General features: G+C 47.6%; 2 protein-coding genes across 3 annotated transcripts in view; both read right to left on the bottom strand.

Moving 5' to 3' along the window:
• Cwo (hairy/enhancer-of-split related with YRPW motif protein 1) overlaps window positions 1-19,174 on the bottom strand; it is a 37,842-nt gene extending 18,668 nt beyond the window's left edge. For both annotated transcript variants that reach the window (XM_070670769.1, XM_070670770.1), the window contains exons 1-2: window positions 19,044-19,174; window positions 7,841-11,517 (exon numbers count right to left, since the gene is read on the bottom strand). In XM_070670769.1, coding sequence (XP_070526870.1) covers window positions 7,841-7,905 — 65 coding nt within the window. In that variant the 5' untranslated portion in view covers window positions 7,906-11,517; window positions 19,044-19,174. The remainder of the gene's footprint in view (window positions 1-7,840; window positions 11,518-19,043) is intronic.
• Window positions 19,175-19,310: 136 nt separating this feature from the next.
• Scaf6 (SR-related CTD associated factor 6) lies at window positions 19,311-24,628 on the bottom strand. The gene is made up of 8 exons (XM_070670739.1): window positions 24,410-24,628; window positions 23,729-23,899; window positions 22,412-23,072; window positions 22,261-22,332; window positions 21,662-22,064; window positions 21,152-21,555; window positions 20,713-21,078; window positions 19,311-20,621 (listed from the first exon to the last, which is right to left on the bottom strand). The coding sequence occupies exons 1-8, from the start codon at window positions 24,426-24,428 to the stop codon at window positions 20,327-20,329; spliced, it is 2,391 nt and encodes a 796-aa protein (XP_070526840.1). The 5' UTR covers window positions 24,429-24,628; the 3' UTR covers window positions 19,311-20,326.
• Between the last annotated feature and the right edge of the window lie 163 nt (window positions 24,629-24,791).

Below are 24,791 nucleotides of genomic sequence, written 5' to 3'. Positions count from 1 at the left end.
CGAGCCGAGAATAATCCCGAAGCCGTCAACGACGCGCGTCCCTTGGAATGCACGCAAATGACTTCCGCGAAACAAAGGATTACTTTTTTTTTTTTTTCCCCTTTTCGGAGCCCCGTCGCGCCGCTCTTTCTCAACGTTCCGCGAATTGAGCAATCGAATTCACCTGAGAGATCGGACGGCGCGATAATTTGCAACCTGTTGCTAATCCGTAACCGAATCTTTCGTCTCGAACGCCGTTGTGATTGTTAAATCGAGCGGGGTTAACAGAGAACGGCGAATTGGAAGAGATGAGGAAAGTAAGTCTTACGAATCGCAACGACCGTACCAAATTAGCTAATTATTCCATCTAATTGAATCGTCAAAGGGCTCTAGATCGAAGGCGCTAAAGGTTCGGCAAAGTTTAAAGCGAGACGAGATTCCGAGATGGATATTCGTCCCGGGAGTGAAAAAGTGAAACTATCCGCTCACATCTGCGGAGCGTCGCGAGGACACGGGGCTTTCATCTCTCGTTGCGGGAACCATCGCAGCGTCATTAAAGAAAAGTTTCATCCTTTCTTCGAACTTTCTAACGGCTCAGGAACGATCTTTCGGACGTGCTCCCGTTGCAAAACCTCATTACGTCCGTCGCCACGAGTTGAGCCGGTATTTCGAGACTCGAGAAAAGACAGTCACCGGCCGTGGATCGCCGCCTGCGTTACGCAATCTCACGCATGCCGAAAGACTCCTCGCGAAATCCCGCCCGACCACGCACGGCGTTGCAAAAGGTCAAGGATGACACGGTGACGCAACGTCGCCTGCACGTTCGTCCTTTACGAATTACTATAAATAAAAAAAAAAAAAAAAAAAAAAAAAAAATCTTCCGTCATCGGCGCGACCTCGCGGATCTTCGATTAGAGCTTCCCTACCTTACGACGCAAACGATCGCGGTAAAAAATATAACGAGGCTGAGCTATACTTCACCCACGGAGATTACGATTTGGATCTTCGACGGGGGCGCGAGATAAAGGGCCAAAGATTCATCTCGAGATATACCAAGACTCAAGTCGTCATCGTCATAGAGGTTTTATAGACCGAGAGTAACTGCTTTTATGTAAGTTTTATATAAGTCGTGGCATTTTTCTTTTTTTTTTTTTTTTTCTACGTGGCAGAGAAATTGATTGATTATATCGCGAGCAACAGAGTGACGCCTAACTATCCACAGCGCGGTTTAAAATGTTTACATTAAGAAATTAATTCAAGAAATTGCCTTTTACATAACTGCTAAACGCAAAATTGTGCAATTACAAAAATATGCGACAAGTCTTGCGTCTCCTTCGTTCGCTCTGAACGGATATCCATCTTCATCAAGGCGAAGTACCAGAAACGTCGCGGGGCACGTGATACATCCGTATACGGGACGAATATGGAGCTATCGGGTAGACGGATCAATCACAGCCATTCTCATCTCGCGTTTGACATCGTTCCATTCGGCCGCGCTCTCGCGCCGTGTATCACTACATATATCAAGTTGTCGCGTAAAAATACCAACCCATATTCAGGCCGAGCGCGTGTCATGCAACGTGACTTCTTGGCTCGTAACACCGCGATAGTACACTCGATTGTACGTGCTAAACTCGCGGCATAAACGTTACGAATAAGTATATAATATTAAAAAAAGAATATATAACTTTTTCAATTTCTTTTTATTTTTATTTTTTTTTCTTTTATTCACAACTAACTTTTGTTCAACCCATGAATAAAAAAAAAAGAACCGCTTGTGTAATTGTTTACCTGCCCGTTGAATCTACGGATGTAATTTATGTCGTTTCTAATGAGAGAAAAAAATATTCGATTATAAAAAATGATGATCTCCCCGAATGTTTCTCGGCACCCAATCCGAGTATCCTGACGCGGACCCAGAACCAATTGGTTTCTGTAATCTCGCGGGAGACGGTCTCGCATATTTCATAATGCTAGAAATAGCACGGACCCGCGGAGTGGCACACAGCTGAATCCGCCGTCCTCGATTTCGCGATTTCGTCGAAGCGAGCCTTGACTTGGTCGTCGAAAAAAAAAAAAGATAAAGAGGAAATTTCGAAAGAGCCGAACGAAGAGACTAGCAAGGTTGCGCTTAATTAAAACCAGAATCTATTGTAATCTAACAGCCGCGCTACAAACTCTCTGCCACTTGCTCCAAGAATAATTTTAGAAATTCGTTCGAGAACACGATTCGATTTTTTTTTTTTCCACCTTCCTAAGAGATTGGCATCGACGACGCCGATTGCGAGACGACGTTGGATGACGGGATAAACGATCGCAATGAACCAAGTATAATCTCGAGAATGAAAGGCGGCGATTTAAAGTTTTTCGCAATGAATCATCTGCCTGCAGTAATAAGATCGCCGTACTATTTTCCACGACCACTTGGCGCGTGCGTTCATCGCTCGTATCGCGCACCCGTACATACATACATACATACATACGTTAACAGATTCAAGCGTAATCACACACGCTTTGTAACGAGGACATCGAAGCGCCAAGGTGACTGTCACTTTTTCTCCAGCGACACTGAATCTTTCTGCAGCGATAGGATTATCGACCTCCAATATCAAGCAGAGAGGCCGCGAATTAATAATTTTTATTTTTTTTCTTTTTTAGAGGAGCGGAGCCAAAGACCATAGTAAATTTTACAGAAAAAAAAAAAAAAAGAAAAAACACGCAATTAATTTCTTCGACGCTTCAGATTGTAAAACCACACACGTCGGGGAATGATAAACGCCGACTTTTACGGCAAGATTAAATAATGACAATTGTTAAACTTCTCAGCGAAAATATTCCTAATTCGTACGTTTCCTGATGTAGGCAAATTTATTACTTTTTCTCTCGACAAAGAATTTTTGTCTTTAATTCTTTAAATTGCGCAAATAAACGGGGAAGAAGAAAAAACACTTGAAACTCGAGACATTTCAAGTCAGTCTTATTTCTTCATTCTGCTATTACATTTAATTCCAACGCTTTTGTTTCACTCCGGCCTGTGTCAGAAATGCCAAACGCAACAATCAACGCGATACGATACAAAACGATGAGGCGCGATTCGTTGCGCCAGTACTTTGTCTCGCCTTATCGCGCCACGGTTTTATCGTCGAAATTTTCCACCGCGCGTGCGAAGCAATCTGGAAGGTCCTTCTCGAAAACCACGTCGCGACGAACACGGATTTTGCGTTGCCATGACGAAAAATGTGCGCGGGGGTGCGTGAATCTTCAATTTGCATTTACCTGCGACGTAAATATGAAAGGAGAGAGCACGATCGATTAAACTGACCGCGTCGAAAATTAGTTTATATGCAAACAGCCGCGCATCACAGAAAAAGGGAGAGAGAGAGAGAGAGAGAGAGAGAGAGAGAGACAAGTGCAGCCATGGTATGATAATAAATGGTCGATGACAGACACCCGGCGGAATATGTATAAATATCGCGACCACCACCGGAGTTATTGGTCCTCATATCGAATTCCATTGATGTCACCGCCGGACTTGTATTTCGAAAGGTCGCGCGTTGGCTCGCGGTCGCATGCACGCAGGAAAACCCGCGATATGCATATTGTCCGGGTATATTGCGCGGGTGTAAGTCTAAGGCCAATATACTTGGGGCAAAAATCCCTGCGTTGTTGATTTGCGCTCGTATTTACGTGTCATCAAAATTCCGTTGTGTTACGCTGATAAGAGCCCACAATGACGGTGCAGCATTTCTATTTTTCTTCCCTTCCCTCTCTCCCCTCGCGAGTCTCCCAGATTTTTTATTTCCTCGTCGTCTTTAATTTTGATACGCGCAAACGCGGAAAGAGAAAAAAAAAAAAAAAACAAAGACCGAAAATGCAGCTCGCAAACACGTTGAGTCGGATGCGCTCATACATGGTGCACATATACATACATACGTTTCACGAAGAACGAGAGGAAAAGTGGCTGCCGAAGGAGGTCAGAGATTCAAAAGAGGCCCTGCGCGATTTCAATTTGTATCGCGCAATTTAAAAGCGATTAGGACACTCGTGATTTATGTATCCCGGGGAGGAAGGGGAGATCTCGTCTCGTTCCCATCCTACGATCGGAGGCGCGCGCGAGGTGATGGTCGTGGTCGTGGTCGTGGGTCGGGAAAAATATTTCTAGGGCGTGCGCGAGGAGAGAAAGGCAGGCACCGATAATCGCGATACTTGTCCAGCGATTAATAATCGCCCGGCGATCTCACGTCCGTCGTCGAACGTCTCGGCAACTTGATGATTAACCGGAGATTTGATCGTCGCGCCATTTACGTATCTTTATTTTCCTCGCTTTCCCCGTTTTCGAGGTGGTTCTCGCTCGTCGCGGTCGCGCCGATTGACCCTTGGAGCCGCGACGGCCGCCGAGGACCCCGTTTTAATTTCACAAGGCAGCGTTACGCGCGCCCGGCCAGGATACAACTGCGTCAAACGCGAAACACAATACCGCTGCAAGAAACGGAATTTACATTCTAAGCAAAAAGTGCTCGGGCGCGCGCGGCAAAGAATAACAGTCGCCGCAATTATCGCAATTTGCCACGCTCGGACGGAAAACGAGTCGGGAATACCCCCGCCGGCCGGCCGGCCGGCCGGCCGGCTACCGACAGAGAGATTTTACGTCGTTGCACAGCACGTGGAAGCTTGACGCGAGCGCGCACCTCTAATTATGCGCGCTCCTTGAATATGCATAATTGAAAACGCTTGGCGACGCCGGCACGTTTGCGCGTGACGTCCCCTCGCGCTCTCACACAAGTGTCATTAATTTGCGCGGATTAATTCTCCCGGCAAGTAGTTTGTTTGTCGGTTCGTCAGCTCGCGACGATCGATCTTGGAGCGTCTAATAAATAGGAACGCGACTAGGCGGTCTCCCTGTATCCTAATCCTTAATCCGATGGATCGAGACCCGGTCGCTCGGACATGCCCTCCTCCCCTCCCCTCCCCGAGGGAAATCCACGGGAGGGAGGAGGCTCGATCGCCGCTGTGACGTCGATCCGCTGATCGAGCGGCATCACATATTCCTATTAACGTCGCCGAAATACCTAAGCGTCCGGCTGATCTTTAATCGCCTCACGATCCCGTTCAGGTCGCGGTTGGTTTCCATGACGCAGGCACCTCGTCCCGCTTGCGTCATACCCCACTCCTCGTCGCGACGTACGTCGCGCGTAGGTGTTGCCGGCCGATATCGATGTCGCGATCAGGTAAGAAACCAGCCCGAAAATCGCCCTTATCTGCCGTCCGCTCTACTCCCTCGCCACGGCTCCTTAACGTCGGTCTCTTCGGCTCGAAAGATGAAGCGAGATTGCGACACACGGCGACGAGACATATTTTCGTCGAGATTGGGAGCTCGAGCTCGTCGAGTCTTCAACACCTCGGCGACGCGGAAAAGAAAAAACAACAACAGCGAGAGATAAAATTCTACGAGAGTGAAATCTAGAGCGCGCGGCGTCAAGTAGTCGTCGATTCGCGGTTTTTGATTGTCGCTAAATAAACAAAATTTATTAGACGAGACGCCGTTGTTCCTAATTCCTCGCCCGCGTTTACGCAGCCAGGCGGCGGCGGCTGCTACCATCTTCTGCGAGTACTTCTCTCGGAGTCGGCACCATTACACCGACACCTGTACACCCGCCGCTGGGTTGTCCGCTACAATCGCGGCAATCGCACGGGTGCGAATCGCTCGCACAAACGCCGCGGCACGCAGATTAATGCGCGAGGAAATCCGTGCAGATCGATCATCGGGGTCAACGACCGAACTCGCGAGATGCGTGCGGAATCGTACAAGGAAGAGAACCTCGCCTCGAGGAAACGCAGCCCTTGAAATTTTACGCGCGGGAAAGCCATCGGTTGTTCCCTATCGCGTCCTCGATAACGAGATAACGACGAGTAGAATCAAGAGGCGCTTATCGACGTCGGTTCCGAGAGAACGAATCGTCACTTATACGAGAGCTCGAATGCGATCCTCGACAACGTCAATCATCTCCTCCCGCGCCTCTCTTCTCTTCGAGAGAACGAACACGCACGCCGATCGAACGCGTGACTCGCGCGTTCAATTAACGCCCAGTCGACCGAGCCTCTGGGCCCGTCTATCTTATCTCCGGCCGTGAATCTTTCGCGTTCTCAACGGGACGCAAAAAATACAGCGGCGTCTACACGGGTCTAATTACCTATACGAGCGGCCTATTCATTAGCGAAGAGGAGACCGGCCGGCTGAAAGGGAAGGAAGGGCGAGAGGGAGCCGCGAATTAAGCCGAGAGGCACCTGTGTACTCGCGATAACGACGCTATCGCGGTTTTCCGCGCGATTTGCGAGATCCCGCGATAACGTTGAGACGTCGAGAGGCATGAATGAAATCCGTCTCGCCTTCGTTTATTCGAACCGAGTCCTGAGTTTCGTGATCGCGCTGGGGACAAATAGCTTCTGGAAGCTGTTTTTCCTAAGTTTATCGCCAAACTGAAAATTATCGCGGAGGAAAGCGTTATCTTAGTCCGATGATCTACCCCGCGTTAATTAATATAACAGATTTTCCTTTTTAATTGTGAAAAAACGTAAGTGAAACTTCGGAAAGCTGCTCGTGAATTATTTAAGCGAACTGCGAAAAATAAATAAAAAGCGTAACACCTACAGGCGTCACGTTATTCCGATATCCGCGAGTGCGTTATGCAACGAGCGTGCGTGAGCACGTCGCAGTCGCAAGATACATGCAAATATTTTCTTTTTATGTAATAATCCGCTTGAACGCGTCGCGAGCAGACGCGCAGGGGAAAAAAAAAAAAGGAAGAGGGTTGCGCTTTTAATTCAGCCTCGCTTCGACGAGATCCCGATTAAATATTATAATTGGATTCCTCGACTACAAACAAATACCGGGATAACGGAGAATTTAAATGCGAAAAACCCCCGTGCATAAATAATAAAACATCTCGGTTTCCCATCGCGCGTTGTACAGCTTCCACGTGTCTCTTTTTATTTTTCTCCCGAATTTAGCTCGCGGATGTATGAAACCCGCGACGACGGGACGCCCGGCGGGTCCAGGATCTTCATTCTCGATTCGGGGCATTAGCTGGATCGATCCCAACGTAAACGCGGGGTCGAATAACTTTGCCGTTTATCGCGAGGATTTTTCCGACATATTATAAATTTTCGCCGCTGTAAAAAACGTGTGAGAGCGCGCGCGCGCGCGATCGCAAGTCGACCTTAAAACCGCGCGCTGGACGCAATTAAGCTCAGGTTCGCCGGAGGTTATTAATATTTATCCGCCGCGCTGTTTACTCGCGGGTTTACGCCATTATTTATTCCGCGAGGCGCCACCGCGAGAGCGAGCGGCCTCGCCGCTTCGGAAAATATTTTTAGCTCATTCAGCGGAAAGAAACGTGCGGGCGCACGTGCACGGTAAACTATCGGCGGTCGTTGGAGCGATTTCCATCGGCTGTGCGTGGCGATCGGGACTGGCGTTAATTAATCGCGATATTTAACCGGAAGCTGGAGTCCGCGTCCCGTCTCGACTCGATGACGTAATACGACGTATCGTTTCGGCACTAATCTTAAAGCTAGAAAGCCTCCTCTCTCTCTCTCTCTCTCTCTGTTTTCCCTTTTTTTTCTTCCACGTTTTTATTTTTTTACAAAATAAGTCTACGACAAAAAAGAGAACAACGGTCACCGAATTGGAATTTTCCGAGCTCGCGATTTTTTAGAAGCCAACTTCGCTCTGACGTGACTCATGGCAACGTTTGCCCCGCCCCCCATTTTTTTTTCATCTTTCGAGCGAGTCTCGACCGCTGAAATATTCGCGCTGGGCGACGACCGAGCTTCGGTCGCGCACGTGTCGGGGGCCACTTACCTCTCGTATTTCACCTGCATCGCGTGCGCGCCGGTGTCCTCCCAGTAATTCTGCGTCTCCATCATCTTGGCGCATAGAACGGCGGCGGTCCTTCCGAAAAACCCTGGCGAAAAATCTCGTGGCGAATTTCCGTCGTCGGTTCTTCTTCTCTCGTTGGGCCTCGTAACCGGGCGGTTATCTTGACGTAACGCGCGCGAGAATAAGACGGAGAAACCTTCCGCGACTCCGACCGCAGGCGAAGATCGACGTGCCCGGGTCACCCGGCGAGCTTTTCCACGACCGGAAGGGCGCGCACACGTCACAACACGGCACGGCACGGCACGGCACGGCACGACACGGCACGGCACGGCACGACACGACACCGCGAACGCGAACGCGAACGCAAACGCGAGCGAACAGGCACGGGGCCGAGATTAGGTTAGTTTAACGTCCACGGGCTCACTGACACAGAGAACTCGCGCGCACAACGTCTCGTTCCGAGAGCGGCGGCCGGGAATATTAGCCCACGAACACTCCGCCGCGTCAAGTCCAGTTCTCTCGGCCGCACGCGCGCTACGTACTGGCGCCCTCTTTCTCCTGCCCCCACTTACCCAATCTCGCGCGCTCCCGCGCGCCTTCCCCTCGTTCTCCTCCCGCCGCGCCAAGCGCCCCGGCTGCGCTTCGCGTCTTCTTCTTCTTCTTCTTGACCAACTTGTTCTCGGATCTCCCGTCTTTGGGAACCTCCGCCGGCCGGATCCCGCGGCGATCTCGAGCTCCAACTACACCTTGATCCCTGTCCAGCCTCCTCGACCTCCAAAAGTGCGCAAGTTCCGGTTTCTCACAACGCCAGCGAGCTGCCTCCACGTTCCCGTCTGTTCCTCGCGATTCTCGGCGGCCGCGGCGAGGAACACTTTCTTCGCGACGCGTCCACGAGAGCTCGCGCTCGCGCTCGCGCGCCGATCAGGCCGTTGACTCGCGGCCGCGAAATTCCACGCGAAATTGCCCAAGACCGCGATCCGTCCGAATGCGCGCACGGTTTCGTCCGGACGACTGCGGAAGGCGCCCCCTCCTCGATCGACTAGGAGAAATATTTCGCGACAAGCGCGACGACTTCAATATGAAACTCTCGCCAGGCAATCGATCGAAGGATCGATCCTCTCGTCTCCCATGGCGGCTCGTTGCAACGTTTACGGCACGCCGTCCTCGGCCGACGCGTTACGTTTAATCGCTCCCGATGACATCGCCCGGCCACTTGGGGGGTGGGAGGGAATCCGGAGCCGCAAGATGGAAACTCAGGTAATCGAGAAAAAGCTCTAGTAAAATCTCGAAATAATTCTTTTCAATCGCTATCTGCTGAGACGAGCGGAGTAGAAATAGTATTTAATTTCCTCGTTAATTCGAGACTACTGGCGAGGAAGCGAATTTCGGCGCTCCCTTCTCACGACGACGCCGCCGCCGTCGCTCGCGTGTTGCCTCAGCTGCGAGCTGCGAGCTGCGAGCTGCGAGGGAAGGAAGAAAAAAAATCATGTAACGTTACACGTGAAACGATATCGTGGAAATTGTCGGGTGTACTCCGAAGAGCAGATATGATATTTTCTGCGGCGACAGCGGCTAGCGTACGTAACTTAGGCGACAGAGACAGAAGATGAGAGAACGGGAAGAAATCAGTCATCGGCAATCCGGCCGGCGCGGTATTATAATACATGCGGCACATGTGAAACTCTACGCACTCGAGGCTATGATAAAGTCACGTTCGCTAACTGCCGTTGCCATATCTGCTTTTCAGCGTACAAGCGGCATTACTCATCAGCGCATGGATATAACACGATGACGGCGCGTTCGTGAGACCGCGATAAGGTCGGGGCGTTCTTGACACATCACGTGTTGCGATAATCGCGCGGTATCGTATCTGAAAATAGTATTTCGACGATACGTGCGCTCGCGCGCCTAAACAAAAATAAATACCGAGAAACAACTCGCGGTAACGCGCTGCTAGCACCTCGCGATAGCGATCGCCACGGGAATCATCGCGCGAACGCCGTGATTATCCCCGACGATCTTGCGAGCACGTCTTCGAAGAGTCGAGACCGCCGATTAATAACCGAAGAAAACCTAAGGAAATTTTTTTAAAAATATAGCTAACCACCGGGTCATAATTTTATCTTTTTTTTTTTTTTTTTTTCTTCTTTTTTATAACTTAAAGTGTAAAGATAAAAATTTCTCCAGTGGGAAAATCTTCGATGAGAGATATATTCATCTCCTCGCGCTAGATAATATCAAAAGAATTGACGGCATAAATAAAAAAAACGCATAGATCTCGCTGCTAATGACATTCCGATTCCGCGAATGAATCAAGTCGATATCGCTACAAGTCTTATCTGCACGGTTAATCTAGGGGCGAGTGATTCAGAGTGATTCGGATCAGAAATACAAACGGTAATAACGCGAGGTGACATAATAGCGATTGATAGCGAGGTCTGCCGACCGGACTTTAAACGAGAGAGTCTGCTCTCTCTTAAAGATTTGCCGGGTAGCGTCGCGTTGTTTTCCCAGAACTGCCTTCTCATTGCCGATCGCTAATTGCCGATCGCTAATTGCCGGCGCATCACGGTATCATTACTCATCCGTTCGCTATTAAGCACACGCGTGAGGCGCGAAATTCGCATCGGATTTATCTCTCAAGTACATCTGCGCGGAACGCCGCGGATACTTTATTGCGAGGATTAATGGTTACGCAAAATACTTTGCTGCTGCCACTTGCGAGGAGAATCTCGCCGTCAAAAACTAAAGCAAAAACATCCCCGGTCTCCACATAGCCCGGCCGCGAATATTAAATTTGAATTCCGGGACGTACAATCGGTGCGGCAAAACTTTGTGGGAACTTGATTAATTTATCGTTTAATTGCCTGGTGTCACTCGTAAAATATGATCCTGTAATTTTGCTGAGGCAATTCGCGAGAGGATGAACGTGGAGAGAGGAGAGAGTTGAATTCACTTTTTTAATAACAAATTATTGTGCTCAACGAGAAATGATAGGGAAGATCGTGACGTATGTAGCTGACGAGATTTGAACCTCAATTTTATTTTTTTCTTTTGTTTTATCGCGATCCTGTGTCGCTCCGAGATCGCCGTATTTCGTAATATCAATGATATTGAAAATCGATCCCTGATATCGGATTCCGTCATCGCAATGAGTATCCATGAACGAATAAACATTCAAAACAAATCCAATATCAGAACGAATGCGGGGTAAACGTCGCAATTTCAGAACGTGCCTCTTCATAAAAAAAAAAAATAAAATAAAAATTTGCAAAGTGTTTTATTAACTGAAAGCCTCGTAACTTGGCCAAGTACACCCGACGATCGATCTTTCAACGAGAGGAACAAAAAAACGTAAAAAAAGTGCCGGCTGTCCGGCCGAATCGGCAAACGGCACGAACGCGTCTCGCGACTTCGTCTCGACGTGGTATCGGAAAGAAAGGCGAGAAATTTTCATGGACGTTCGACGAATATAAATAGCGAATACGTACGTTACATCCCGCGCGGCCTACCTGGCCGTGTAACGTTGCGAGTGGCTTTCAAACGAATTGTCGAGTCTCCGGGGCAAAGCATCGTCGCGTCTCGTACATGTACATGTACATGTCGATCCGATGACGCAAATGCGCCAGGCCGCTCGTAAGGTGCAACCCGCGCGAGAGCTAAAAAAAAAGAAGAAAAAAAATTAATTAATAAAAATTGACCGAGATGTAGAAAACGAGAAAGAAAAATATCGGCTTTCCAGGTGAAAGTCTCCGTCGCCGGTGGCGAAGGTAAAGCGGGGACGCTCCTAACCAAGACCTCGGGCCACAATTCTCGCCGTCTTGCGACTCACATCAGAGGAGCGAGACCGGGGGAAGCGAGGGAGAAGGATGCAGGGCGGAGGAGAGGACGCGAGGAAGGTGAGCTGGATCCGGAGTGGGAAGCTCGCGGTTACCACGCTGGGCGACACGTGCGCGTGACGTCACGGGGCCGGTCACGCGAGCACCGGGTGCTCCCGATCACGTGTTCCGTCACGCGCTCGCCGCTTCCCTCCCCTTCCCCCGCGTCACTCTTCGTCCACGTCCTTCCCTCCACGGCCGCTCCGGCCGGCCGTTCGCGTTCGTTTCGCCTTTCTCGCCGCGGTTGCTCCTTTCGACCGCGTGTATGCGTGCACGAATCTCTCTCTCTCTCTTCTCGAGGAATCTCTTTCCCTCGCGTTCTCCCGCACCGAGCGACGCGGTCGTTCCCAGATACGATACACTTTTCGAGTACCTTTCGACGTCGCACGTGCTGGGGATCTGACACCGGAGCTTCTTCTACTCCGCGCTCGTCTCGTCGATAAAAGAAAAAAAAAAAAAAAACTTACACCGTTTGACCGCTAAAAATAAATAATTTATAACTTTGTGATATATTCCGCGTCCAGGTTTGTTTTGTCTGTATGTAAATCTCAGTTTCCGTAGTTACAAGTCCCTCGTCCGCGACACGCATTCTTCTGTACCACTTCATCTTTTTAAATATACTTGAGACATCTTCCCGTGACCTTTCAACTTTCCGTTCGTTGTCAGTCAAATGAGCAAGTTGCATTTCCAGCCTTGTTAAAATTTCGCCAGACGACGCAATTTTTTATTTCCAGAGAAATATACGTAGATCAACGCTGACATTTAGCAGGAAAAAAAAAAAAAAAAAAAAAAGCAGAAGAAGAAGGGCGGACCTTTTTCTTAATGTCGTTCGCGAGGACGTGACGTCGCGCTTCGCGAGCATCTTATAACGTAAACGCCGACTTGTGAAAGAACGATTGATCCGCTCGGGGTATAAATATGACGGGATCTAACTTTGTGCGCGTAGCACGTGCACCTGCCGCCCACGCGAGACCCCACTATTTCTGGCGCGGGAAATGCCGTTGGAGTAGATAAAGGGTCGAGAGGCGCCTACGTCCAGGGGACATTTCTCGCAGCTCGTAAGAATTTTCAGGTTCAAGGGTGATCGCGCGGGGGTCAGACGGGAGGTGAAGCTGGAGGTGCGCGCATTTTGAAAATGGCAAGACCGCTGATTGCCGCCGCGAATCTCGTAAGACCCCTCGATACGTTTTCGAGAAGGGTTTTCCACGTTCGGTTAACACTCGGATTATTTTTCCTTTTCCCTTAGAAAAGGGCTCGCTAGTTGACCGACCGAATTTCAGACACGGTCGGATCTTCGCGCTCAGAGTTTCGTTAATAGCACGGCGACGTTCGAGAGAATCGTCGCGGGAGAATGCCAGCGTCCCGATTTAGAGGCACGTCGATATTTATTACCGCGCATTCCTGTCCGCTTTCGCAGCTGAAAAGTCACGTAGACCGGGACGACGGCGCTGAAACGGCCGCGTAATTTCATTCCGATCGCCGGCGATGGAGGAATTTCAATTGGCTCGTCTCCCCAGGACAGGATCCGGAACTTGTTGTAGGCTCAACGGCTGCTCGCGTCGAGGAGCTCGCGAGAATCGTTTCCCTTAAATGCGAAAATTATAATAGCGTCAACTGCGCCACGTGCGAGAAAAAAAAATTATTTTTAACGGGGTGCAACTTGAGGTCACGTTACACCACATGTATTTCTTTTTAACGCGTTATAATTTTCCATCCGTCTACTATTAAATAATATACAACGCAGATCGTTGATACTTAATTAACATAAATCCTTGCTCCCGCATAGTTTCACGCCGACAAAAATACTCGACGGTTTCCTCGCGCGACGGGAAAATAGCCACGAACGTGTTTCGTCCTCGAGGCGCTTATATTTCTCGCGCGGATATTATTTTTCTTTCCCTCGAGATGACCCGTTTTATATGCGGACCGGAAGAATCTCCCGCTCGTCAGCGGATCGAGTTAAAGAAGGACGCGTGCGGAATAGACGAGGTCGGATCGAGAATAATCTGCGGTTGCCACAGATCGCGTTTATTTTCACGCGCGGGATAAGTCCATCTATTTTCTGCGCTGGTCGCGCGCGCCTTACGTTCGTATTACGCTCAAGTTATAACGTCAAGTTCGTACTCGCCTACTTTGTCGCGACCGCCGAGAGCCGAGAGCCGAGAGAGAACGAGATGGACCCCTCCTTCCACTTATATCAAATTCCCGCGCTAAATCCGTCCTTCGGTTCTCGCTGACTCGATGAGAGACTAGATGAAGAAGGAGGACCGAGAGGGATCGCATATGTAACCAAAGAGATTCTTCCTTTCTCGAGTAATAAAAAAATAAGACCGTCAGCGAAGCTTCCTCGTTTTATTTTTCGCTTTTCACTTTTTCAAATTGACGACGGCGTGGAGAGATAAAAATTCGAACGAGTCGTTGTTAAAAATCTCCGGTTCAAAGTTGTCTTCGCAGGGATGATAAAGCGAGGCTGCCGCGTGACGCAACAACGACCGACTTTTCCGCACGCGATTCATCGCGTCACCTTTAGGCAATCATCCCGCGGCGAGTTTACGGTTTACGCAATCCCGGCGAAATGCGCTTTCTAGTCCGGCGCGAACGAGAGAGCAGGTGACTCTTTCGAAAAAGCTGCACGTGCCGCGGGCGCGCCATACTTTTTTTTTTTTTTTTATTTTGCGGTCCACTTTTAATTGCCGTCGAGCTTTAATCTCACCGGCGCAGGCGACCCGTTTAGTCACCCGGAACTTGACACGCGCCCACGAAATTTCTGATCGATATTCCCGGCGTCGCACGTTACGAGAGTCTCACTTGCTCGACGTGCGGCCCCGGAATACTTTCTAAAGAAAATCTTTTGCGAGAGCAGCAACTTGGAAACGCTTAACGAGGAATTAAAATGAGGCTCCTGCGAATTAAACAAATTAATATTTACGTAATTATAGTAATAAAATAACGGAGCGTCGTTATCGATGACGGTACTTGTCGAGAGTCGCGCAAAAAGATGCGTTTTGTTACGGTTCCTAGGAAAAAAAGGGCCGAACGAGAGTCTGCCCGAGGTCAAAAGCGTGCCGCTCGCAACGCAACTACTAAATGCTAACGCGAACGAGGATATTGCTCTCTTGTTCCCGCAGCCAGCGGCGGAATTCGTGTCGATCTCCTCGGTGGAGCAAGGTGCGCTTTGCAATTCCGAGCGCTCGCTCGCCCGACGCGCGCGACAGGCACGGAGCACGGCCGTTGCGTATCGTGTCCTCGTTAAATACCTGCATCGCATTCCGACGCAGAGACGGAAAGCGGACAAGGGGAGGGAAAAGTGCGAAACGCGACACGGAGGGGAAAAGGGGTCGACCAGAGAACGTGGAAAAAATATTACCGCGATCTAGAACAGTTTTTTTCACAGGTGGTTGCCTCAGCGAACCACGCGGAGAGTCGCTACCTCGCGGTATCGCTATCTATTAAATTAATTAATTAATTAATTAATTAATTAATTGATTAAGAAGAAAAAAACAAAAAATTCTAGCAAAGTTTGTTAAGAAACGAATGACTCGCAAACGTAGATTGCCCGCGTGTGTCCAAGCCAAGGACCCAGCAGCAGCCGCGCGCGGATGCCTGGACCATTTTCCGTCCACTTTCCAACATTATGCAAGCGGCGGGCGGTTCGCGACGCGGTTTGCGCAATAAATCGCACACCGACGACGATGTCATCGGGGCACCGTCCGTGGTCCCGCCGGTTCTCCGTGCACATTGCGTGCACGTGTCGGAAAGGGTAAACGCGTGGTCGCGCGCGTGACTCCGCGCAGCCGAGGCGTGCCCTTCTCTCGATCACGTGGAATGTAACGCGGTCCCAGAGCTCTTTCCCTCCTGCATCTCGAACCTCTCACCTGCCTCTCGTCCGGCTGGCACGAAACGCATTCGCGATTGCCCTGCGCGCGGTTTTAAGCGATTTTTTTTTTTCTACGTTGAATAAAATATATTTATTTTTTTTTTTTTTTTTTTTTTTTTAATAAGAAGGTACGGTAGTATTTCGTGGACCCTGTTTTCTGCAGAGAAAAATTAGAGGCGTCTTGCAAACGAGCGGCACATCGTAAAAGATGTCCAGGTCGCGCAATTAGCGACGATTATCGCAATTAACGGTGATAATAGCTCCCGGCTGGCGTAGCTGCAATTAAGCGCGAGATACGCGGTACAAAACAGCGACGTCACTTAGCAAACGCGATATGTGTAGGAATAACTAACTCGAAGACAATGCCTCCTGCTTTTTAAACGGATAGTTAAATTTCTAAACGTTATCACACGCTAAATTTATAGAACCCTCCGAGTTTTATCTTCTCGCCCTATTTTACTCAATTTGCAGCTGTAGCTCGCGCAAAGTTCAGCGAAGCGTTACTTTTGCGAAATGGAGCAAAGCTCACGCTTCCTTGAAGCCGCTGTTTAATTTTGCGCGACAAGCGCGATGAAAAATGAGCAAAGTGGAACGTTCGTTCCATTGATAGATTATCGCGCGCTCCCTGAGAGCCGGGCTGGGCCCCGTAAAAGGAATCGAGTGCCGGAGCCGTGACCACCGGTTAAAACTGTCAGCGGACTTGCACTTCCGCCCTAAATACGCGTCTGGAGTACGAGATCCGGTTCTTACGTGACTAAACGCGAGGCCGCACCGCGATAGAGTGCGATTTAGTTTTTGAAAGTAGGTGCTGCGACTCGCCGCGCGAGTAGGTGATATCTCCCATTCCCTTATCTGACAAGTCGACGGCAGCTGCCACTCAATGTCGTGCCAAAAAAAAAGAAAAAAAGAAAAGAACAGACTACCTCTCTTAATTCCCGCGATAAACGTCGAACCGAAACAGCATGCCTTATTTTTGGAGAACGTATCTAAATATTTTAGCAATGCGAGATGATTTTAAAATCGTCGACGACAGGGGTTGCAGCTCCAGCTAATTGGAATTACGCTTTGCGGTTAATTATCGATATAAAAATAAAATAATAGTTTGAAAAATAATAAAATTCCACGTTTAATTATTTAAAAGAGGTAATGCGCGCCGGCTGCGCGTAGAGCTGCCGTTTACGAAGCGTTTGTTGTGCAGCCTCCTGGACTCTATCGCGCACAGATCAGCTCCCCGTGAGAAACCGTATTCCACGCGGTCATAAATAGCCGGCGATAAAACGTGCGCCGTCGCCGCCGTATCGCAACGCGCGCCGTAAAATTAGATCTCCGCCTCATCAATGATGCGCGCCGAAAGGTCAGAGGGAGCAGTTTAAACCCCCGTTCAGAAATGTCAATTTACGCCGCCCCGCCGTCGTTCGTCGTCCTCTTTTAATAACTCCGACGCAATGGCGCAAAAATTTTCGCGTAAAAATACGCGGTGACGTTCTCCGACGAGCCGACGGGGCTCGACAAGACGGCCGCACTCTCGAGGATATCTCCTCGAAATTATTGCCACTTCCGTTTTCCCTTTTGCCCTTGGAATATCGCTTCTCGGTACGGCGCCTCGTTTTTTTTTTCCTTTGACGATGCGATTTTTATCCCCGCACTTCCGCGAATGCTCTAGCTCGCAAAGCCGCGACGTTCCGGGAATTAATCTCCGAGGCGACCATCGGCACGCATCCGTCCACCGAATCGTCGACGTAATCGACTTTTTATCGCCACGTCGTCGGGTATTTCTTTTCGCGGCCGGCGTCCTGTTCGCGCTCCGAACGTGCCAACGACTGCACGCATGCATGTGCACATGCCCGCCCCGGCGTTGTTCTCGCGAGCGATAACGCCGTCAACGTACATTTACAAAAAAAAAAGAAATGATTCTGCAACCATAGCAAAATATCCAAACGTGAAGAAATAAACTCGAGTAGAATAAACATTCGGCAAAGGCCACGATATCGCGCATTTTTCTTCTTTCGCGATATCGGATCGGAAACGTGAGAGTGTTCGCGATAAGAATCTCTCCCGTTCGTCCATAGAGATCTCATACTCGGGCGTTCGAGATGCTGGGAGTATCTCGCTGGATCACGCGCGACGCGCGAACGTGACCGCTTCCTCCTTCGCGCGATCGGCCGATTGTATCGATCACGTTGACTCCCAGCCGGCACGTACCCCGAAGAGCAGATATGACGTTTTCTGCGGCGACAGCAGCTAGCGGACGTAACCCTAAGCGGCAGAGACAGGGTTGAATGAGAGAACGGAGAGAAATCAGTCTTCGGTAAACCGGCCGGCGCGATATACATATACATGCGGTACATGTGAAACTCGACGCACTCGACGTTATAATAAAGTCACGTTCGCTAGCTGCCGTTACCGTATCTGCCTTTCAGCGTACACGCCGAGAGAAACGTACAGGTTGCCTTTGGCCCCGGCCATAATTTTCTGATACTAGGCGGTGAATAAATATAACCAACTCGGCCGTCACGGTGACGGAAACTGTCAACTGTATTTACAATTTACTTCAGATCCCGTGATATATTGTATATTTTGTATTAATACGATACGATGGCGAGCACAGCAAAGACGCTAATTAATAAAAACGCCGCGATTAGCCCGTAGAATTTGACTCCACGCTATATCTCGCTGATAAGCTCGGTATCTTTTTCAGCGTCACAATTTTTCCACGCGCTAAAGTGTGGGGTGCCACTTGTTCGCTAGACGACTATTTTAGCCGCGTTGATAAGCCTGGGGCCACGGAGATTCTGCACAACTTTTCACGCGTATCTCGCGCGCGATGGAGGAAAAAAAAAATTACGAGTGCCGCAACAGCGAAACGGTCGGCCGATCTGTTCGGCTTTGTTTACGTCTTGCCGTCGTCAACGTGACGGCCGCCGCTATCACCGCGCGAAAACCAGTTCGCCGTTGGATAGAATCGGTTTCGGTATCAGCTGCCGCTGGGGGAGTTCAAGAAGGCGACTCGCGATTAACTTGTACCCGGTCAACTCGCCGAGTCGTTCGCAGCCAGTTAAAACGGGGCCTCGCTTTACTTTTTCATTTACTTTTTTTTTTATATTTTAATATCCGCTCTTCTGACTCGTGCTTGCACGTGACACGCGATAAGAAGCCGCTCGGTCGAAGAACGCTCTATTACGCCGCGCGATATTCCTCTTTCAATTAGAACAGTTTTGTCTCGCGTCGCATTATCTCTACGTTACTCTCCGCCGCAGAAAACTCACGGAGCCTCCTCGTTATCGCGACATTTAAGATTTTATAGGCATGAGAAACTGAAACGCGAGAGGCTGCTCTCGCAAATTACGGTAGATCAGATTGCAGCAATGTGAAAACAAAAGAAAGAAAAGAAAAAGAGAATGTAAAATTATTCAGTATAATACATATTTACCTTATTGTCCAAAGTGTGGAATAATGAGGGATGAGTTGCAACGAAATTTTGATTCTAAGGCCACGAGTTTCGAGCGCTCTCTTTCGATCTTCCTCAACTTGATAAATGCATCTCGGGAGGTGGAAACGGTAGGAACAAAGGTCCGACAGCGACGGTGCGCACTCGCCTTCGTAATAAATGTACAGCTTTTATTCTTGAGCTATCATTCAATGTATCCAATATAATCATTTGTTAACTTATAAATACAGGTCTTATTACTTACGCGGCTTCTTCTTTTTTTTCTTTTTTTTTTTTTTTTTTACGTCCAATGCAATTTCAGGGCACAAAACGTATTGTACTTCTCTACATGCTGCGAGTGATGTACACTTATCGTCAGGAATGGCGTTCGTGGGGCTGCGACGGCGGCTAGCGTACGTGATCTTGGCGTGGGGTGCGTCGAATCTCACACGAAGCGCGCGCGTAGATATGTGTTGCGGAACACCAGTCACAGAGGACTGAGGGAGAACGCGGCCTCCTACACCTCCCCGCCCTCGGCAACCGAGAGAGAGAGAGAGAGAGAGAGAGAAAGAGAGAGAAGTTACGTACGCCAGCCGCCGTCGCAGGAAATGCCTTATCTGCCTTTCGGTGTACCATCCTATAGTCTTAATTGTAGATGAAAATGGAAAATATTTTAATTATGTATAAAATTAATTAATATATTAAATAAAAGCGAAGGTTTCTTCCCGACGGACGTTGATTGCGCGCAACTCGAATTACTTGAAATAATCTCGAATATAATATTATGCAGTTAGAAATCTGATTAGTCCCCTTAATCAAAATTTCTTGTAACAAGATTCGGCATTTGTTTCATCAATTTCTTAAATTTTGAAACAAATCCTAATCACATTTATAATTTTATCTTTATGTTAAAAATGTACAATTTAACCCCACACGATGTTCGCTAGTTGCTGCTTAAACTGTAGGCAACAACTGATTAAAAAAGTAATCAGTGCGGATTCAATGTAAAACAATCAGCGTCTTCTATGATGTAATTTAAAATCGATGACACGTGCGGTGGGGATTCAGAGCTCATGAAAGACAACTGCGTCAGAGTAAAAAAAAAAAAAAAAAAAAAAATTTACGTCGATCTTTGAAAGCCCTCATAGGCAATAGCATAATTTCTTTTGGAATTGCGAGTAGATGTCCAATGCAAAACGAGAACATTTTTTAACACTTCGAATCAGATACTTGTTTCATATACAAAGTATCGAGGGCATTCGGAATTCTCGTTTTGTCAATGGCGTTCAGTCGCGTTCTCCTCTCTCTTCCGCTCGTTCTTCCGCCCTAGCTTTCATTCTCGTAATAAACGCTTGACCTTTGTTCTTACGGAAGGTCTCATACGGATCATTCAGATTGATCCCAACTCCTTTGTATTGATCGTTCTTATCACGAATCTCGCCTCCGGATATAGGAGCCTCAATACCTTGTTCGTTTGCACCGAGCCCAGCGCCACTCCAGCCCATTTTTTTTAGTAATTGATGCCCTTTGTTACTCTCGTCCAGACTGATCTCCTGCGGTGCTTTACTATACGTGGAGCCACTAAAAGTTATAAGGTCAATAGTTAATTATTTGTGAAATTTATATATTTTATTATATTTTTTTCTATATTTGTTATAGTAGAAATATTTACAGAAAACTAGGAGGAGTTGGACTTCTATCCTGCCTATCCATTCTCCTATCGGGACTGCGATCCTTATTACTATTTCTTCTTCTTCGACTTCTGTTAATGTGATTGCTGTTTCGACTGTTGCGTCTGTGATTAGTCGCGGGGGATCTCGATCTACTTCTGCCTCGCGATCGCGAGCGTGATCTGCTACGCGATTTGCTCCGGTAGCGTTTCTTTGGCGGACTAGGACTTTTGGATCTCGGCCGTAAAATCGGCGATGGAGATTTAGATTTTTGCCTAATACCAGCAATTATATCCTCTTCTTTACGCTTCCGAGCAGCATTTTTCGCTTTGTAGTACTCGTACAATCCTAATTTTTCCCATCCATCACTGCAAATATAAAAGAACATAGTCAGAACGAATACATAAAAAATATTTTTTTTTAAATAATGTTTTTACTTACCTATCTCGGGGAGAATCATGATTCGGTGGGGCATAAAACGCTTCTACAGCTGCAACTAAGCGGTCACTCGGAGGTGCTGGTGGTGGAAGTCTTATGGCGTCTGGATCCAATGGCTTGTACTCACCATCTTCTAGCTTTATTAGAGGTACCATCAAACCAGCTGGAAGCTCGAAATAAGGCATACTAGGCATCAAGTCTTCGACAGAAGGTTCATGGATAACAGGAGGCGGGCCAAAGCCTGGTGGCGGTTTTGAAAAGTCTGGCAAAGGAACATTGCTAAACGGTGGCGGATCGTTTGAAGGAGGGACGCCCCATCCTGGTGGCGGTTGACTAAAATTCACGTCTGTAGTCATTGCGTTCGGCGGGCCGGAATGACTAGGTGGTATTGGAATATTTTGCTGACTCTGAAGAAATAAAATTTATCATTAAAACGAATTCAAAAAATAATATCTATTTAATAAAATAATATTTACTTAATATTTAAGTTTTAAAGAAATAAAATGACCCTACCATTTGAGGAGGTGGTGGCGGTGGCGGAGGAGCTTTTAACTGTTGATCTATCGCTATTTTTTGTTGTTCGATATTTTGAATTTGTCTCAATGCATGCGTGACAAAAGCTTGATGCTGTGCTTGATAATTATCAAATGTCTGTTTCGTAGACGCTGTAATAGGGGTAATCGCGGTAGCGTATTGTGCTACCAAATTAGCTTGATACTCTGACCACGATGCACTTGGTTGTTTTAATTTATCTATGATGCCTTCGTCAAAGTAATTATTCTTCGACTCCCATAAACTCAACAGCTTATTCAGCTTATTAAGCTGTTCTTCGGATGCCGCTAGTGAAGTGTTACAGAACATGGGAACAACAACACTTTCCATTGCTTTGCGAAGATCCATAGATTTTTTTCTTGCACTGAGGAAGTATCCAATTACATATATATCTTGTGCATACGATATCATTATATCACATTTTAGCTTATAACACAACATAATACGCAAACGAGAATGGATACATTAAATAATACATATATTAAAGAAAAAAAAAATTTGGTTAGATAAAATAAAAGAGAGTGATTAAGTTACATTTAATTTGCGTCATATATACTCACCAGTGATGTAAAACGTCATTCACCAGATAAATAATATGCAATTTGTGGCTAAAGGTTGTCCCTTGAATTACTCTAAAAAAATTATTTATTCAATAAGAAAAAAAATCGATATATTTTTCGTATATAAACGTATGTACACATTGAAACAAACCTTTTCAATAAATGATCTGCTACAACTTGATTACTCTGGGATGTAAGTGAATTTTGAAGTATCCAGGCCTTTCCTGCGCTTATACTATCCTTCGTGCAGCTATCGATGATCGGTTGTAACACCGTGTCAAACGCAGCCAAGTCTGTGTTTGTGTTTTGTGCACTGCTTTGCAATGCCTGTTCTTGTGCCTGCCTCACAGCATCCTCAACTCTTCCCTGCTGTTGTGCCATTAACGCAGCATGCTGCGCAGCTAGATTCTGTTCTGATTGTCTCACTTGTTCCTGCAATGTCGTCTGCTGCGACTGTAGATTCGCCAACTCATTCTGCAGCCACGCGGGTGGCCCCGCGATGTTAACCGCCTGCGCAACCCCGGCGATCGGTGGATTCACGCCTCCTATGGCGCCGGAAACCGGTCCAATCGGCGGTCCTGCATTTCCCGGCCCTCCAATCTGTCCAGGCAAAACGGGACCGCCTTGGCTTCCGACCTGGGGCCCAATCCCGACTACCGGATTTATTCCATTGTTTTGTGTACTCAGACCAGACGTAAGACTGACGTTATTCAGTGGCTGCGAGACGGTGTTTGCGGCTGTTTGCTGCTGCTGCGAAACGTTTAAACGTGGGTCTGCATTTTGCATTGGATTTATTCCTTTTTGCTTTAAAACTGTAAACGAATGACGGTGGATTATTGTGAGATGTTGAGTCTTTGTCAATCGATATTTGAAAAATTTTGTATACAAATAGTTCGATTTGCTTTTTATTTTCTGCCAAGTCTTATCTTTTATCAATGCATATAAGAAAATTCTTGGATATTTACACGAGACGAGTATAATTTTAAAAAACTTGGTAAATTATTTGTGAGCTAAATCTATATATCGTGGGAACTATACACATATATCTTTTCTTTTTTTTTTATCGGCATTTTTATAGTACTAAAAAATACATTATAGAGCACACTACTTTGCGCAAACAGGTTAAGTTTTCCACATACGCTAAAGCAATATATTATAAATCTCACGTTAAATAAACTCCAACGAGAATCTTAAAACTATGTCTTCTGAAAATTCGTCGTTGTCAAAGAGTGCAAGATTGTCTTTAGTACAAAACTGTTTTCTGCTTAACAAGTAGCAATCCTAAAATCTTGAGAGAAAGACTGTTTCTATTTAACAAATATGTTTTGTATGTTTGCAATGATGGAGAATCAGACTCTGTATTACTTTTCAAAGTCATTCCTTTGCTGGTTGAGTAAAGCATGGTTTTTTTTTTTTTTTTATGTCTCTTAATCACACAGTATCTGCTAACGGCTTATATCCCACTTACTAGCTTGCTCTGTAGTCACTTTGTACTGATAGTAGTTGAAATGCTCCCCACCAAACAGGAAACCAAACTTTGGGTTGTCCTTCTGCTTGTTTTTGGTCATCTGCTCGAACTCTGGCCCATTGCGAGCAACAAACTGTGCTAGTTTGTCTATGATGTTCCGTAATTCTGTATCTGAATATTACAAGCAAGAACAAAAGTCAGATACGCAATAAATATCCAGCAAATAGACTATAATTACAAATATAATGACTGTTCTAATTTGACCATTGCTTCATTATCTTAAGAAATTATCGCAAAATGATTGGAATCAGAACCGTACGGACATTGATAGAAGCAAAAGAAGCGCCTTATAATAAGGCCATTATATCCCTACAATTTGAAACACGTAGGATATCTCGTACCAGTTTCTCCACGTAACCTAACAAGATACTCCAGACAGCGGCGGATTAAAGGTGCTGCTGCTGCTTCGTTCACGCGAAAAGCGGCCCGGCGTGGAAGTCACACGGAGCGAGCAAGGTGCGTGTGCCCTCGCCGTGACGAGAAGACGCGGAACGCGGGTTAATTAATTAAAATATAGCACGAGGAAGAAGGCTCGGGAGGGGGAGGAAGAAAGCGAGGGAGATGCAAAGAAGCGCGTGCGAGAGAGCGCGCCTGTGCGGGTCGCCGGATCAACGTGCTTACCTGCGGGTGCCTGGTCCATTTCGGTGTGAGACGCTCGTCTGTCGGCGGTTTCGTCAACCAGTTGCCGTTGTTAAAGCGCCACGTGCACGCACCGTCCGCTCGCTTGCCGTTCGCCGTACCGTGCGCGAACCCGGGGCACCGTCCTGTGGTGCATCATTTGCTCACAGCGGACCGGACAACGCGCTAAACGTCGCCATTACAGCCTCGCGGCGGCTGATAGTGCTGCCACTTTAACCCGGCCGAGCCCGCCCAGCGCAGCGCGTTGCTCAGCCTGCGCGCGAGCGAAAGTTAAGTATTTGTAGAATAATGGGAATTAATATTTTAACATTGGAAAATATTGTCTCCGACACCGTTTCTTATTGGAGCGGGAAAAGGTCCGTAG

Source organism: Cardiocondyla obscurior, linkage group LG21, assembly GCF_019399895.1.
Source record: "Cardiocondyla obscurior isolate alpha-2009 linkage group LG21, Cobs3.1, whole genome shotgun sequence".
Taxonomy (NCBI): Eukaryota; Metazoa; Arthropoda; class Insecta; order Hymenoptera; family Formicidae; genus Cardiocondyla; species Cardiocondyla obscurior.
The sequence above is the reverse complement of the archived record's forward strand: the minus strand, read 5'-3'. Positions and strand labels throughout refer to the sequence as shown.